The sequence below is a fragment of the Vollenhovia emeryi genome, unplaced genomic scaffold (genome assembly GCF_000949405.1).
Source record: "Vollenhovia emeryi isolate VEMERY1.0 unplaced genomic scaffold, V.emery_V1.0 DF939156.1, whole genome shotgun sequence".
In the NCBI taxonomy this organism is placed as follows: domain Eukaryota; kingdom Metazoa; phylum Arthropoda; class Insecta; order Hymenoptera; family Formicidae; genus Vollenhovia; species Vollenhovia emeryi.
In genome coordinates, this window is record NW_011967210.1 from 372,648 (window position 1) to 388,632 (window position 15,985).

General features: G+C 37.3%; 2 protein-coding genes across 4 annotated transcripts in view; both read right to left on the reverse strand.

The window, feature by feature from the left end:
• Positions 1–2,184, reverse strand: part of LOC105565006 (pyruvate carboxylase, mitochondrial) — a 20,692-nt gene extending 18,508 nt beyond the window's left edge. Inside the window, exon 1 of one of the 2 annotated variants that reach the window (XM_012017816.1) lies at positions 2,019–2,184. The gene's annotated coding sequence lies outside the window, so the exon portion shown is untranslated. The remainder of the gene's footprint in view (positions 1–2,018) is intronic. The other variant, XM_012017817.1, reaches the window with a different exon arrangement.
• A 3,332-nt stretch (positions 2,185–5,516) lies between these two features.
• Positions 5,517–15,623, reverse strand: LOC105565012. 2 transcript variants are annotated; one of them, XM_012017823.1, is made up of 5 exons: positions 15,423–15,623; positions 12,165–12,617; positions 11,242–11,657; positions 8,074–8,324; positions 5,517–6,922 (listed from the first exon to the last, which is right to left on the reverse strand). In XM_012017823.1, the coding sequence occupies exons 2-4, from the start codon at positions 12,604–12,606 to the stop codon at positions 8,112–8,114; spliced, it is 1,071 nt and encodes a 356-aa protein (XP_011873213.1). In that variant the 5' UTR covers positions 12,607–12,617; positions 15,423–15,623; the 3' UTR covers positions 5,517–6,922; positions 8,074–8,111. The 2 variants fall into 2 exon arrangements, with proteins under 2 accessions (XP_011873213.1, XP_011873212.1); XM_012017822.1 differs by having other exon boundaries at positions 5,517–8,324.
• Between the last annotated feature and the right edge of the window lie 362 nt (positions 15,624–15,985).

The following is a 15,985-nucleotide window of genomic DNA, read 5'->3' on the forward strand; positions in this document are numbered from 1 at the left end:
TAGAAAAATATCGGTTCACATACACGTAACGTGAGGCGCACGTGTTGTCTACAGTTTCCACGATACGTCAGTCGTGCGTACACGAATGAACGGTAGGTAATATATTGCTGTGAAGGCTATCTTGTCAGATGAATTGATAGTCTGCCTTGATTATCTAATTCATTCATTACGACCATTAAAAAAATATGGAAAATGCTGATTAATTCCACATCTTGACTAGTCTGTGCCATATCTAAATGTTATAACCTTACACGAGACTCCCAAACATTTTTGATTGTAGTCTTAATAATTAGTTAACTAAATTAGTTTTTTTTTAAGTTAAAATGTCATGAAATTATCCTAGTAACGAAAAGTTTAAATTAAAAATTGGTTTACGAGATAGTGTCAAGTCATCTTTGACAAAGTTTTCAAAGTCAGCATTTATATTCCACATTGAATATTAAATGTTGTGATTTGATTCTCGATTTTACTTAAATCACACCGTCATAAGCTAGGCAGGCATATTTAGCGACAGCGCGAGTCAATATATTCGTACGTCAGTAAACGTATTTTATACATGTACGTACTTGTGAGAAAACATCAAACACGACAGAAACCTACTGCAATTTTCCTTCTTTTCTTATAGAAAGTTAATCTTATGTACCTGTCATAAATTTTTAATACATGCATATATTTAATATATTTATTTACATATGTTTCACAACCGAAATTATTATCGTTGCTTGCTTCTCTTTTGCAAAGTTTTATCGATCATTATGTCAGTGAATGACTTCTTGAATTTATCATGAATGCGAAACCTATAATGTATGGATGGAAACAAGTTATGCAAATTATTATTCTGACTACACCATATACAAAGCGATTTGTTTTCTTTTCGGTGTTTGGATCCTTCAAGTGTGATACAACTCGCTAGGGAAATATTGAAATTTGAGTCGCTGTCTTTACGCGATATCTTTGCTCTTGAGTAAATAAGAACGCCATTCGATACTTGTTTGATATCGAAGAACATGATCTTTGGCCCTGCATTGAGTGAGTCGCTATCACTGCAGAGATTTACAGTTATCCACTAATGTGCACCAGCTCTTACGACTTTGTTCGAATTGTTAACACTTGCGCAAAACACGAGTGACATAACTCTCAGTAACGTAATACTCCAGAGATTTCTATCGTGGAAAGAATTACTTGCTGTTATCCTCAATTCTTTACAGCTAAGTTTCTATATCGATTATTTGCCGTTTTTGCGCACATAAAACTTATTATAATTTCAAATATACTGCCTTAAAAATTACACTATTCATGAAGAAGAATAGAATCAGTAAACTACGAAATGTGTCAATATTTATGTACCACTGTAGAATGAGATAAGACAGCTATTTTACTATCTGAGGAAGAATATATATAATTGAAATTTTATCTTTAATTCTTAAAATCCAATGCTTTTGGATTCATTTTCAATTTATATAGAATTTTCGTAATAGTTTTTTTATTCGGATGAAATAATAAAATATTAGTTCTTAGAATTTGCAAATTCACTTGAACCCGAGTGGACTTTGTCGATCCCGCGAAATATCGAATGCGTCCTAAAATGTATTCTAATCGAATCTTATTGATCAATTCTAATTGAGTCGGAGTTATAATCTCATTACAATAACAAATTAAAAATACTGCAACAGAAATTATGTAAGCGAGTCCGAGATTGAACAGGCTTTATCGTCTTCATCGCGTATTCTTTAATACACGCGATGCCAGTCAAGTATTTACAAAATGAAAAGCTATTGCACGTAACCGATTGGAAAATCAATTTTCCCCTTTGCCTCATTGCGAAATCGTTGTCACACTTTTCCACATATTACGACACAACGTTCACCACTCGGCGCACTCGGAGCTCCGAGTGAGATCGTACTCCAGTTTCGATGAACCACTATCGAACACCAGTCGACCAGGTACCAGTAACGTGCCCGGTCGAGGTGAACGTGCAGCCGATCCCGTCGACTTCAGTCAGCAATTCGTGTACTTACTATGTCGCTCACCGAAAACGAGATATAGCCCAGACTCCGTCCGGCTGAAGTCTAAGCCACACTGAACGGTCTCTGGCACACGCGCTCGACGTCTACAGAAATAGAGGCGATTTACAGTCGAACCTGCGCTTTGCGCAGTGTCAGAATATCTCTTTGACTCAACGGTTGAGTGTGCTGCTGCCATCTCCTGGTGAAACTGTCCGCCAAGCGCTTATCTGATTGTCTTTTTACTTATCAATTAACGTTAGGTATTTTCCTTTTTCGTCTGTTTTTTTTCCTTCGCTTATGAAATACAAATAAATCCGTAGTGCACGATCTGGGGAAGAGGGAAGGAAAATTTTAAGTAGAAAGTATCGCCAGAAGATACTTCAGACTCTGCTATAGCTTGATTGAGGGAAAATACAAAAACAGGCAAATGCAATTAATGTTCAAAAGATCGTTGAGACGTTTCATTTTTTTTCGAGTAATTATTCCGTTTAATTTTATAATATATTAGCATCCGGTTCTTTGGATTGGAGTGGTGTAGATTTTAATTGAGTATACTTTAGAATCATTGAGCACAGTACTTTACAAACAAGATTGTCAAATAGTTACACCATTTTTTGGGTAAATTGTGCTCTTTTAACAACAAATCGCCGCGTTTCAACATGGACACTGTGGAATTCTTTCTCAATGTTTTATTTGTTTGTATACATTTATAGGCCCTAAATTAGGCGTGAGCTAGTCCATTTCCAACTTCAATTAACAATTCAATTCTCAATAATAAACGGACCACGATCGGTAAGCCGCATCGTGATTGTCGGGACATACGTGTAGGATCGAGGCGTCCAATAGGATTATGGCAGAGAGTTAGCACATATGTGAGGCTTGAGTGGATCGATGATTATCCACGTCGCAGAAAATCACATTTTGCTTGATAACTATTGATAGAAATATATTGGAATGTGTATAAACGCGCGCGTATATCAATCTTCTATTTCTTCTAGTAAATAAGATTCTCAGTTACTGGCTACCACGACAATTGTTTCACAGTCCTGAGTTTATTTAGTTGTAAAATAATGATTAGACGATTACATTATCCGCCATATCCGTAGTAGACACTTCGAGTCTACGCACATACAATGTTTATAATATATATATACACGGAATTGTCTTTGGCCTACCTAAGCTAGTGCAAATAGCCCGTGCAGCACGGATCCAATATGGATCGTTATAGAATAACGCAACGTTCTCGATCTTGTAAACAAACTTGTGTGCAAATGAATATGTGCAATTATTTGATAGGATTACATCCTAGAAAGCGCACGTCACCATTGACTTACAAATCAGTTTTAACTCTATTAAACTCGTCAAATATTTACGCATCTAGAAAATCACTTGTCTCTTCTTGAGTTAATTGATTATATGGCCACCAATTAAACGTAATCCTTTATCTATAAAATATTTAAATGTTTTACTTTTCTAATTTATGAATTATTTCATATTTTGCGATTGTTTCGTCTAAGCTTTTAGTCACGATTGTAATCAATCGACAAATTAGAGTGCCTCAATTTTGTGCGCTACACGGTTTTGTTTAAAATATGCGTGTATATATATACAGTAGTCCATTACATTTCCATCATATTTATATTATATATATATATTTATATTTATTTATACATGTATATATACGTGGAAGTCAAAAATTAATAAAGTTAAAAAAATATAATCTTTAAAATATAAACTATAACCGTCTTTCTCTTCAGCTACAGCGCTATTGTGTCACTTATGAAATCCTTATTTCTTTCGAAAACGCATCGAACATTATTTGTTTTTTGTATGTACGCTCTATTAGTGCATACGGTTGTTTATCGACGCGGAGTCCTCGGGACGTCCGTCTCTCGAAAATCGCGCGGTCGATTCTAGAATGACTTCCCCTTATCTTCTCTATTTTCACTTGTTTCACGCAATTTTCACGAAACGGCGCAGGTCTCAGAAAATCATTGATTTGAGCGTTATAGTCCTCTTTTACGAGTTCTCAAACTTTTCTAAAAACCGACCTATCACATCCAAGTAAATACGTGACAGAAAAGTGTTCTTGTCTCTATCCTGTTGTGAGTTTACCGTATATTTTCTTCTTTCATTAATTGTCCATTAGGTGCCTTACAAATAATTTCGCAAACTATGAGCCTCCCAAAGTGCCTCCAACGAATCTCGTAGTCGTGTTGGAATAAATACTAGAAGAGTTTAATATACGAAAAGTCACAAATAGCTCATTAGTATACGGTTTAAATTTTATATTCATAACTACTTTTTAAATATTCCATACAGATGGTCACCGGGTTCCCTCTGCTCTCTTATCCATTTGCAATATGATAATTGTAATTTATTTTACTGCAGGTTCGCTTAACATGAATTAAATATAATTTCTCGATATTGACTGCTAATTTTACAAATATCTGAAATTTAATAACGTTTTCAAATCACTGAAATTTAATTCTGTACAAAAAATTTACAATTAATATTTTACAAGTTATTACATTTTGAAATCGTTCAAGATTATTTAATAAACTAAGAAATAGATTTTACATATTTCAAGATATTTTAAAATCAAAAGTAGTACATGGTAATTTTATTATAAATAATGATATTGCATTAATTGTAATAATTTCACTTGATGAAATATTATAGAAGGAATGTGGTAACAATCTACGAAACCAAAGGTTGATAATCACAGTTGTACAATTCTAACATAAATTATTATTATAATATTAATTAATGTAACTTATAAATGTAAATAATAGCCATTTACAAGCATTAATATAACACTTGCTATGAGCAATTGATATTTACACGAATAAATAAAAAGTTTTTGCATATCGAGAGATTATTATATCGAGACATATTTACGAGCACTATCGATCAAAGATCGAAGTTATTGTGGTCGCTCCTTAATTACAAATAATAGACAAGAATTTTGTTAAAAACTAGCATGATGTTAAACTAAATACGCATTATGATAAAATTTCCTTTCGCTAATTGTAGCATAACGAGTGATTTATTATTACAAAACATGAGTGCAACTTAATGAATATGATAATATTCTTGCGTTTCTCATGAGTATCTCTAGATGGTTTTGTGATGATACTGTGAATTTTTTCGATTTTAATTATACAAAGTGCACGCGATATGTGAAATTAAATGAATTACGTCAGATCGCTTAGCCTAAGATTATATAGCTATAGTTTTTCGTCTTTGACTTGAAAATATATAGAATAAAATTTATATAACGATATGACTATAATTAAAATTTCTCGCAATCTTTTTTTGCAGCATCCATTTCTCATTTAAATGTTTTTTCAATTTATAAATAATAAGACAACCTAGATTTTTAGCCGCGGGCTTCGTATGTTGCGATGCTGATTATTTTTGTAAATAAATAGGTATGAATTTTGCATGAAAAATTTCTGGATATAGTACAATTTCTAAATCTAATTATTTATTGATTTACTATCAGACTTTTGCAGATAAAACAATTTTAAACTTTTAAAAGTATACAATAGTGTTTAAAACTATTTGAACGTTGTACAACAAAATACGGAGCTGTAACTTAATATTGTAATTTGTAAGTAAATTACATATTATTGGAAGTTCTACCTCGTTTGAAGTAATGGCGCTACAAGTTAAATAAAGTATGGAGTTGCAAAAGGTGGAAATTGTGTTGCACATAGTAAAGGTTAGCTACTGATAAAACGGATCTTACAAATAGTAAATAACTTGCAAGTTAGATTACCTTGTTGTCGCAATTGTGTAATAAATATACACTAGATCTTTTCGATTCGCTTGCACAAGCATTTTTCTTTGTCAAGTAGCTATCGTCACAATTTTTATCTTGTGCGTTTTACGTCGAATAAAATAAAATAGCAACACTGACTCTTAGAATCAATCTTGCGGAATGTTCTTAGCTAAAGCTCGTATAGTTGAGTCTCGTTTTGCATATCGTCCTAGATCGCTTGACAGTAGGTAAAAATTTACAGTTTTACTTTGAAAGAAACAAAATTAATTATTCTAGAATTTGTCAAGCGCAATTATTGTCAAATATCAAATGGCGCAATTTAAGTACAGAATCACAATTAACAATTTTACGCAGTATAGCACGAACTAGACTAGTATAGACTGATACACTTGTTTTCACACCAGTGGAATGAAAATTAATTTAACAAAAGTATTAAGTTAGTTGTGTGTCTTAAAATCACGTAAAAGCGATCTAAAATATCATATATAAGTCGAACGGTTGTAGTTTCTAAAGTTTCACTTTAGAGGCATTAATACGTCTATTTTAGACACATTGTATTTCCAGTACACAGTATTTTGCGATGTACTCGCGACGGGCGTTAACGATCATAAAGTGACCCATGTCAATATCAGTTTTGACACAATTTGTTCAGCTTTCCCCTTTGAAAGGTATAATTTATATGAAGATATATATATATATATATATATATATATCGGTTCCATAAAACGTCTCTGCGTCCTGCTTCTGTATGCTTTTACATAAATGTCATTTTATCGAAACAATACGTTGATGAAGCCGCCTGTAATTAAACTTTTAGTTTAATCGCGCAAGGTTCGGATTAATTCAATATTTCTGACGTACTCCCGACGCAATATCGTCAATCTGCTAGTCATATTTTGCAAAATATGATATTACGTTTCTCCGTGCGACAGATATCACTGAGTAAACGGTGTGTGGATATCGATTAAACGATATACCTGATAGCATGTTCGTCAAACATCACTTTTAATTAAACGAGGCTGGAAAGCGGGCCCTTTATTGTAGCTGGCAGTACGGCTACTTTTGTACGCAGATAGAATTCGACTGGCGTCAGAAAGTTAAAAGCACTTTTTTTTGCTTTTTCGAGATCCTAGAAAAGTCGATGACACACATATAATACTTTATAATCGTATATCGTGTATTTATATACGCATATCGTGTACGTTATAGAAAGTTTAGCAAATATAAGTGGCCGAATTAAGGAGACATCTCTTTCGGGCCCACAAATTGTTTATTGGTAACGTCTTGACTCTAAGACGCGTCGAAGCTTCGCGGTACGTTCATTTTTAACATTTACTTTCTCATGCTATTGCGCGTACTACGATTGAAAAATTTCTTCTCCTAAATCCCTTGAGAAATCTATTATGTAAAATTATTTTCAACTTTGCACTTCTCTTTGCGCAGAGAAACGTGCTTCGAACTCTTCAGAATTGGAATTAGGACTAATTAGAATTGTGAAGATGTCGTTTATATTTTTAGAATACTTCTGTGGCTTTTATCAAATTTTTTAAAATTTAGTAGGAACTTTCAAAGGAATTTCTAAAAAGAGAATTCGTTATAGAACTCGTTTTAATGTTTCCTTTAAATGGCTTATAAATTTTGGTCTCCTTAACTTGCCAGCGAGATACGTATTCTTTTCTCTGTATATATGTATATATTTATATAGTTTGTCAGCATACACAATTGTGCGCCCATCGTGGCGGGTTTGTGAAACCTGCCTAGCCTCATCGCAAACTTAAAGTAGTAACAACGAAACTTTATTTGCGCAACTTTTTCACGATCCGCTCGATTATCGCAGGATTATAATATATCATGTAATCACGTCGCTAGTCGAACTATACCACAGTTGCAAGAAACGTATAAATGGTCCGTCGCTAATTTATCAACGAGCATGTAAATCCGACGGTGAAACAAAAGCGTGACGTTAAGAGCGATTGGTACAACATGATCGGTTTCTGCCCGCAAGCTCGCAAGAAGCCCTCGTTAAAAAATCAACCGCAGCACAAAGATGAACCTAGTTAACGGCAACGCAGTGAGCAATCTCGCAAAATGAATCTCACGCCGATCCTTATCTCTGGGACAATCACGTTGTTCGTGCATTCGTACCGCGATTCTCTACAGCTGGCTACGTCGTAAAAAAATCCTTCTCGTACCTCGCCCGCGTTTTCGACCTTCTATCCTTCGATGTGGAAGACGCCTAAGTCTAACCGACGTGTGTTTGTAAAAATAGGCAAGTCTTACGCGCGCTATGTACGGATGCGTCCTGTTCGTCGCCGGGATTACTCCTTTTCCTCGGTCTCTTGGCTCTCCGCGCCCAGCAGCGTCGACTCGTGCTCCTCGACATCCGGTTCCTCGACGTTCTGTCCTGCACGTCTGAACGCTTTACGTGCACCACGCTGCACATGAATCATCAGGGCGATTAGGCCACACGCCGTTGCGCACATTCCTCCAAAGATTGCATAAACTGTTATCATCGGCATGTGGTTCACGGCCTGTAAATTCAATGAAGCCGACGTTATTCGCACGGCAATATCTTTAATATACGACGTCTCTGTTATGCGATAAGTTAAAGAGTATTAAATCATGCATATTTCTTTCTCATATTTCCGTTCTATTACATTCAATATTTTTATTCAGCTGAAATGAAATATCCCCCATATAGAAAGCATTCCTTCCCCTTCTACGCACAAATGTTAATCTTCATGACGAATTAACGCAATTAATATCACGAGCAATGTCAATTTAATAGGCAGTTGTATATCGATGGGTACAATTCATGTTAAAAGCACAGAGTACGAACCAAAATTATTCAGTTTATATGATGTTAAGGAAAATTGTATTTATTTAAGAAATGCAAATTACAGTGAAATAATGAAAGAAATCGCGTCTTATTTTATTAAGATTATTAATACAAATTATTACGTTCTTTTAGCTCTATCTCGGCTATTTCGGTGTTGACAAATATTGTTGAATAAGTAAGCATTCTTTTGATCGATTGTTCACCGGCTGCTTTAATTTGCTATTAGGTCAAACGTCGGCCTACGGCTTTGCGTGCACGATAATACGTTTTCGCCGGCTCCCGTTGGCCATCGGCGCAATAACCTGTTTGAAATTCTGATTTGTGCGCTCCGTAATGCACGGAATTCACGATAGTGTTCCGTTTAATGCCACTGAGCCTCCACCCGAACAGCTATTTGCGTCTGTCGTTCGCGGAATTTCACTTAATATTTCGACCGAGACATGTAGTAATCAATTACGAGTTATGCAACTGACGTAAAAATGCTCGCGATCAGTTCGCTAAATTGAGAGTCACGGAGGAAATACGTAAAGTAAATAATCTCTTTTCTAAGTTACACATTCGTGGCTGCGCGCGGAAATAACTCTGTAAAATAAAATGAATTGTACCTGTTTCGAGAACAAAATGCTTTTTATTTCGCCAAGCTATTGTAAACTATTGTATCATGTATCCACTGTCTTTTTTACTGCATTTTTCAAGAAGAGCTCTCTCTCGACTTTTGCGAATGATTTTCATCAATATTGCGCCCGTATAACACCGCGATATAATCCACACCGTTCCTTATCCACCGAAAAATGAATATTCATCTGAAAATGTTGCTACTCTCTGTTACCCCAGTTACCGCTTAATATGCAAAACTCAAACTGGTAGACGCCGGTGCATCTGATATAACTACCAAGTCAAGTGCCGGTAAATATATGAATTAGTAGGTACTCAAGATCCTATTAATCCCCTGTGTATCCTGACGCTGGTATTTTCAATTCCACGGTAAATTAAGCACTCCGTTCGTAAAAGGTATTCTGCGCGGGACGCGTTGTAAAATAGAGCGCATTTTACTATACATTGTACACAATTTATGAAAATTGGATAAAGCAAAAGGGTTTTGCTTGGCGAGCAGCTGTTAGCTCGATAAGTTCAGCTTAAATTTATAACGACACGAAAAAGCAAAAGCCTGCAACATGCAAAAGCTGTTGAACACGTGAAAATATTTGGTGAAGATATTTCGGCAAAAATGTCGGGTAAACGATTTTCCTTGTCGTTGACTTTTTAACAAGAAATTAACCAGGAAAAACTAACCTTTTTATTGGATGAATTTTCATTTGTTGTGAAATGTGTTTTCTTGGCAACAATGGAAACTTCGCTCTTTTTTTTTGCGAAAAAATTACTACGAATGAATTTTGTTTGAAAACTGCGATTCCGACCCTTTCATGAAGCACATAACGTATTTTGCGCGACTGCTTTTTCCTAATGACGTTCGTGTAGTCTGTGCAAAATCTTTAAGTGCAGCGCAAGCAGTTTCGGGCAACGAGTAAGCATTATCGGCTCAAGGGAGAACACGCGGCTTTTATATTGATTGGCCAGCGAGGTCGATGTTTCAAGAAAGCAACTTTTTCCTCTTCTGCAATTTTACGCAAAAATCTTCTTGTCGCGAAAGATTTAAAAAAAAATGAAAGCAATAGGAGAGAAATATAAGTCTTATAGATTTATATGAAAATATATAATAGGATACGATGTCACGCGTGAAACATTTCGCAGAAAAACGTTATACATAACGTCACGTCCTGCAATTCTTTAAGAAGGAAGTAAAAGTACGACTGCTGTCCCGATGGGAAGCATGTGGGAAAAATAAAGGCTCCGAGCAATTCCTCGTCCGCTTTTAGATTCACGAACATGCTCTGCTTATCGATCGGACAGAGTGCTTCAGTTTTAGATATCTTTGGTGCAACGCGATCAATATTTATGCAGGACGCAAAATTTCAAATTGACGGTCGGATGGCTAAGTTCGAAAAATATGTATGCGAAAATATATTTTACGGATTAAGTTGGGGATATAAAAATACCCTGTACAATTTTGTTGAAATGGGTTTATAGAGCGACTGATAGACCTAAAATTAATATATATATTTTTAAATGGAAAATATAGAAATCTTTGAAAGATTAAATTAAAAATCTTGGGATACTCGTTTAAAGAGTAACGTGAAATTTCTTTGTCTGTCTTCTTTCCACTTTCAAAGTATTTTTACGTAAAATAGGAGCTAGGTAAGAGTTGTATATGATTACACTTGTCATATAAATATAAAGCAGAGAGAAGCGTCGAATTAGCAACATTCAAAGGGTCTCATCTAAATACGATGAAATGAATGTAAGGAAAACAAGCGAAAGCTGCAGAACCAACGTGCGAGAAGAAGGGCTTGTGCGTAAGACCACATTTTAAAAGATAATTCCGGAATAAGGAAAGAGCAAGGCGCGCGAGGAAACGACGAGATGGCAATTTTTGCATAGGCGATTCGCGTGATCGATGCACTCTATCAAAATGCAGGCCACTCGAGGTCCCCTTGAACGCAATTCCCCGGGAACGTACGGGCGCCCGATCGAGAAATACGAGCACTTACAAACACTTTCCACGTCTTGACATCGGAATCGGAGGGCTCGCCGAAGAACCACTTCTGGGGCCAGGGTTTTATCGTGCCTTCCGGCGTTTTGAATATCAAGCCCTCGAGACTCAGGCGAGGCGCGAGCACGCTGGTGGTGATGTTGCCCTTCTTGTAGGAGGCTATCCCCGCCTTCACGTACATCTGCGGTATGGTCTCGTTCTCCCGCAGCTTCAGGGTCACCCTCGGCATCTTCGGCTTCTTCGGCGTGCTCAACGTTTTCGTGTCCTCCGTCGTGCCGCCCGTGGATGCCTTCGTTGTCGCCGACGACGCCGAGATAATGGTTGTCGACGGTAGAACGGAAGTGGTTATCACCTGGCGGTCCCTCGTTGACGTTTCCATGCTCGAAATCACTTGTGTACTAAATTCCGGCGTGTCTGGAAAGAGAGAATTGCCTGTACTTACATACACAGTCGACAATAACGCCAGCTTAGTTGGAAAACTGATGGCAGAGCGTCCCAAACCAATTATATCACGGCTCCAATATTTATGTAAAGCTGAAATCTTATTTTACGCCCGTCATTTCTGTGTTTTATCGCGGTACTCCGAGGTATTCTGCAAGAGGAAATTAAATTTCGTGCTCGATCTCATAATGCTCATCCTAATTTAAGCAACCCAGGGACAGAGAGAATTTTTGGACAAAGAGGAGAAAATATTATTCTGCAATATAACATTACTCGAAGTATCATAACTCATAACAAAGTCCAGAGTAAAGACTTCATTTTATAAAAGTAGGACGTATTCTTTAATAAAAAAATAACATGAATATTACATATCGCGACTTTTCTCTTATAACTTGCAAACGGAAATACCGGTAGCTCTCATTATTTCTGTGCAACACACAATTATCTGCGTCTTCTTCCTCGAAAATTGAAAGATAATACCTGCTAACGTGGCGTCATCAACCATAGCCTCCTCCTCCTCTTCCTCACCCCGGAGAATTACATTGAAGGAGGTCGTGCCATCTTCGAGGTCTTTCCTCCTTGTAACCTCGGTCGTCGATGTCGTCGTAGCCGAAATCCTGCCTCTGTTCTTACCCTCACTGATGTTCTTCGTTTGGCTCCTCGATGTGTTCCTGGCCGGCTCTGCTCGGCCAATCGCTCGCATCGTGCTGGCGAAGAGATTGTGATCGTTTTGATTCATCAGGAACGGCGTGGCCACGCAGGACAGTATGATCAGCACCATTATGGTGGCCATCGTGTACTTGATGATCCTCGGCCGAGGCTTGCCGGAAGCCTGCGGGAATCCGCCGGACGAGAACTGATCCGTCTGTGGTAGTATCGTATACTGTAGACTGGCATCGCCTTTCCGCACCGTTTTGTACATAATTATTCAACCTGTCGGAATAGAGATCTTGTTAGAGATACACGGCGGCGATCCCTCAGCCGACCGCAAATATATGGTTCTGTCAGCCGAACGGCCACTCGTATTTATTTTCAAAGGGCGCGACTATTCAGCAAGGGATTCTGCACTGCAATCGGAATGTTTTTATTCAGAAACAAGAGAGAGAGAGAGAGAGAGAGAGAGAGAGAGAGAGAGAGAGAGAGAGAGAGAGAGAGAGAGAGAGAGAGAACAAAACGGAAATTACATGTAAATTTTGTATGGAAAGTTTTGCTGCAAAATTAAAGGGTGTTTGAACGGTACAGTTTTTTCAGGGAAATTGATTTAATAGGCTTTTAAGCTACAGTTGATAAAATAAATGGTAGGATCGCATAATATTTATACGAAATCAATTTTGCTATAAAATAAGTAACAATAATTTTGTTCGTGTACACCGTTCTGTATTTCTGCAATAAATTATTCACATATCGTCGTGCACCGTAAATTGTCGACTTGTTTTTACAAGGTATAAAATTCAATGTAATAACACTCGGTGACACAGTATAATTAAGTTATTGTATCATATCTGTTTTTTTTTTACATGGCAACTCTCTGATCTGTTTGCACTGATATTGCATGACTATCTTGTGCTCATTCAGACGCACGATCTATTTTAGAATCAATGTAATTTTAACATTCATCGCATAAAGAAGTGCTTATCGAATGGCATTATAACCCCGGATGGGCTAAAGTTTCCTTTATAATTGTAACGTAAGTTTTATAATTACATAAATAGATCAAATGCATTAAAACGTCTAAATAACACTACAATACCGAATACCAATTTTCGACACAATATTTTGTACAAACGGAGACTTTTATAAACATAAAGAAGAAATTGGTAAAGAAAGAAGAAGATGCATAAGCAGGAACAAAGTTTTCAGCTTTATAAGTTTTTCCCACGAAAATACATATGTATCTTGCAGGGTTTGTTTGTATCAGAATGGAATATTTTCCGAATCAAAATTCTTAGCGTCCTATATACGCGATGACAGGTCCAGGAATAGAACCCTTTTATTCGACAATCGAAGCGGAGTGCTCTAATACTGAGCTATCTAGCACCCCGTCTCCTTGCGTTTTCATTTCATGCGTAATTATTTAAACTGTCAGAAAAAGTCTCGTTGCGTAAAGCGAAGGAAAGGCAACGAGATGGTCGGCGTGTTCGCGTGAACCGAAGTCAGTAGTGATTAGATGATATTCTTCACCATAAGACTGTTTGCAAAATAACAAGACTCAGTCAGCATTGTGTTTACAACTTTCTCAAAACAGTAAAGAGTTCATGAATATATTAAAAACTTTAATTAACAGGTTCCACGTCAGAGCGATAATTTTCTACGTGGATATTTTCTTGCGCAACTAACTATTGCATTAAACATGTATTTCATAAAAAGAAAGGTTTTTAGAGAGAGAGAGAGAGGGGGGGGGATGACGATTTGACAGAGAAATGATGCATTTGCAGACGTTTCCTTTGTTGGATTGCTTTATCAGAATTTTATTGTTGATATGCTTTGAACAATGCAGCTTTTAATGTCAAGCAGTTTTTGCGTGAGCTGATTCAAATACTTTCCATTTCGTCCACGCTTTGTACTTTAATTAAACATTATTTAATTAAATGTACAAAATTGTCAGAAATATCTCTTGGAACTTTTTCAAGAACCGCCAGTTTTTGGCGTGACAAAAATGTACAGTTAACGCGAATGGAATAAATCGAATAGTATTAGAAATAGAACTATTTCTCTGTGTCTAGAGACAATTAAATAATTTTATTACAAAAGAATTAATATGGCCATTCCCACAGCGCCTGCTGTCAAAGGTTTCGCTTCAATTCGCAATAAAGTAGATTGCTTATGAACTCAATCACAAAACAATGTTTAATTAAAGCGTGGACAAAGTGGAAAGTATGTGAATCAGTTCACACGAAAGCACCTGACATTTAAAAGCTGCATTGTTCAAAGCATATCAACAAGTTCGAAGATGCGAAGACCCAGTAGTGAAAACTGAAATATTTGCGTTTAACTTCGATTTAACGAACGCTCGACATTCATGATCAAAAATAAATCTGTAATCCAATATGAATCGCTCTCCCCTTCACCCATTCGATTGAGCACTTCTCTTTTGCAGATATTTATAAAATAATTATTTTACACAAAGATTGTCGATTGTTTAATATTAAGGAAAATAATATAAAGGTGATAATATATAAATAATAATTTATAACGAGATAAATATGAAACAAAATATTATTCCTAAATGGAGATTCCATGCCACCTCGCATACGTAAATTCTACCCCTTAGTATAATTAATGATAAAAACAAGCGTACTCGTAGTCATGACATCGAAGCTACGATGAAGTACACGCCACGGTGAAGTACACGCCACGATGAAGTGTACGCCTGGCGAATAAACACGACATGCCGGAAATTAGAGCCAAAACGGTCAATTACACTCCACTTAACCGGTGCCGACACCGACGGTGGCTTGTTTAAAAAAATCACCCAAGAGTTATTGAGCCCTGGCGAACGAAGGAGACCCACGGCCAACGCTCAACATTCTCAAGCGATTAACAGCTCCAAGCGTTGCTGCATGCCGAATGTTTAACCGTGGGCAAATTCGATAAAGCATCAATAGCCTCTCTCGGAAGACAGATAAATTATTCTCGATGTGTCTGTCGAATAAAGCTGAACCTCGGGAAGGAAACGTAGACGGGGGAGGACGGAAAGCCACGCTGGGCTCGCGAGCACAAACGTATCGATATACTCACGATATGTGAACGGTAGTCGAGGGCTTTCCTTTGATTTCCCTGCCGGCCTGGTGTGTCGGCGAATACACGACAATCCGGGACAGGCAGAACCTCGCCTGTGAGGGAAACTCAGCTGGAAAATGCGCAGATGCGGCCCGACGGCGACGACGGGGTGCGCGCGTCGGCGCGTACATCGCTCCTGACTGCCGGAAGTTAGTTCGAATATCGCCGAGAGACGGATGTCCGCGCGCGGGTTCGTGGGGCCAGGGGGTTCAAGGACGAATCAGAAGGTGTTGACCGTGAACTTCTTTCGGTGCTTATGCCATCGAATTTTAGGCGTATTTTCGCCTGGCGCCGCCCACGCGCGGTTGTTACTATAAGCGAGGGCTGATCGATAGGAAAAACGTTACGCGTTTGCTGTTACGTTGAATTGTGCCAGTCGAATAGAATCGACAATAGATTTTTTTCCGTAAACTTTGTGATACAAACGTTCCTAGCTGGTAGTCCCAAAATAAGCTACAACGAGGCAACATGATAATATGAATAATAATAATCAATGAATTCTTCGATTTTCAGAGTAGGTA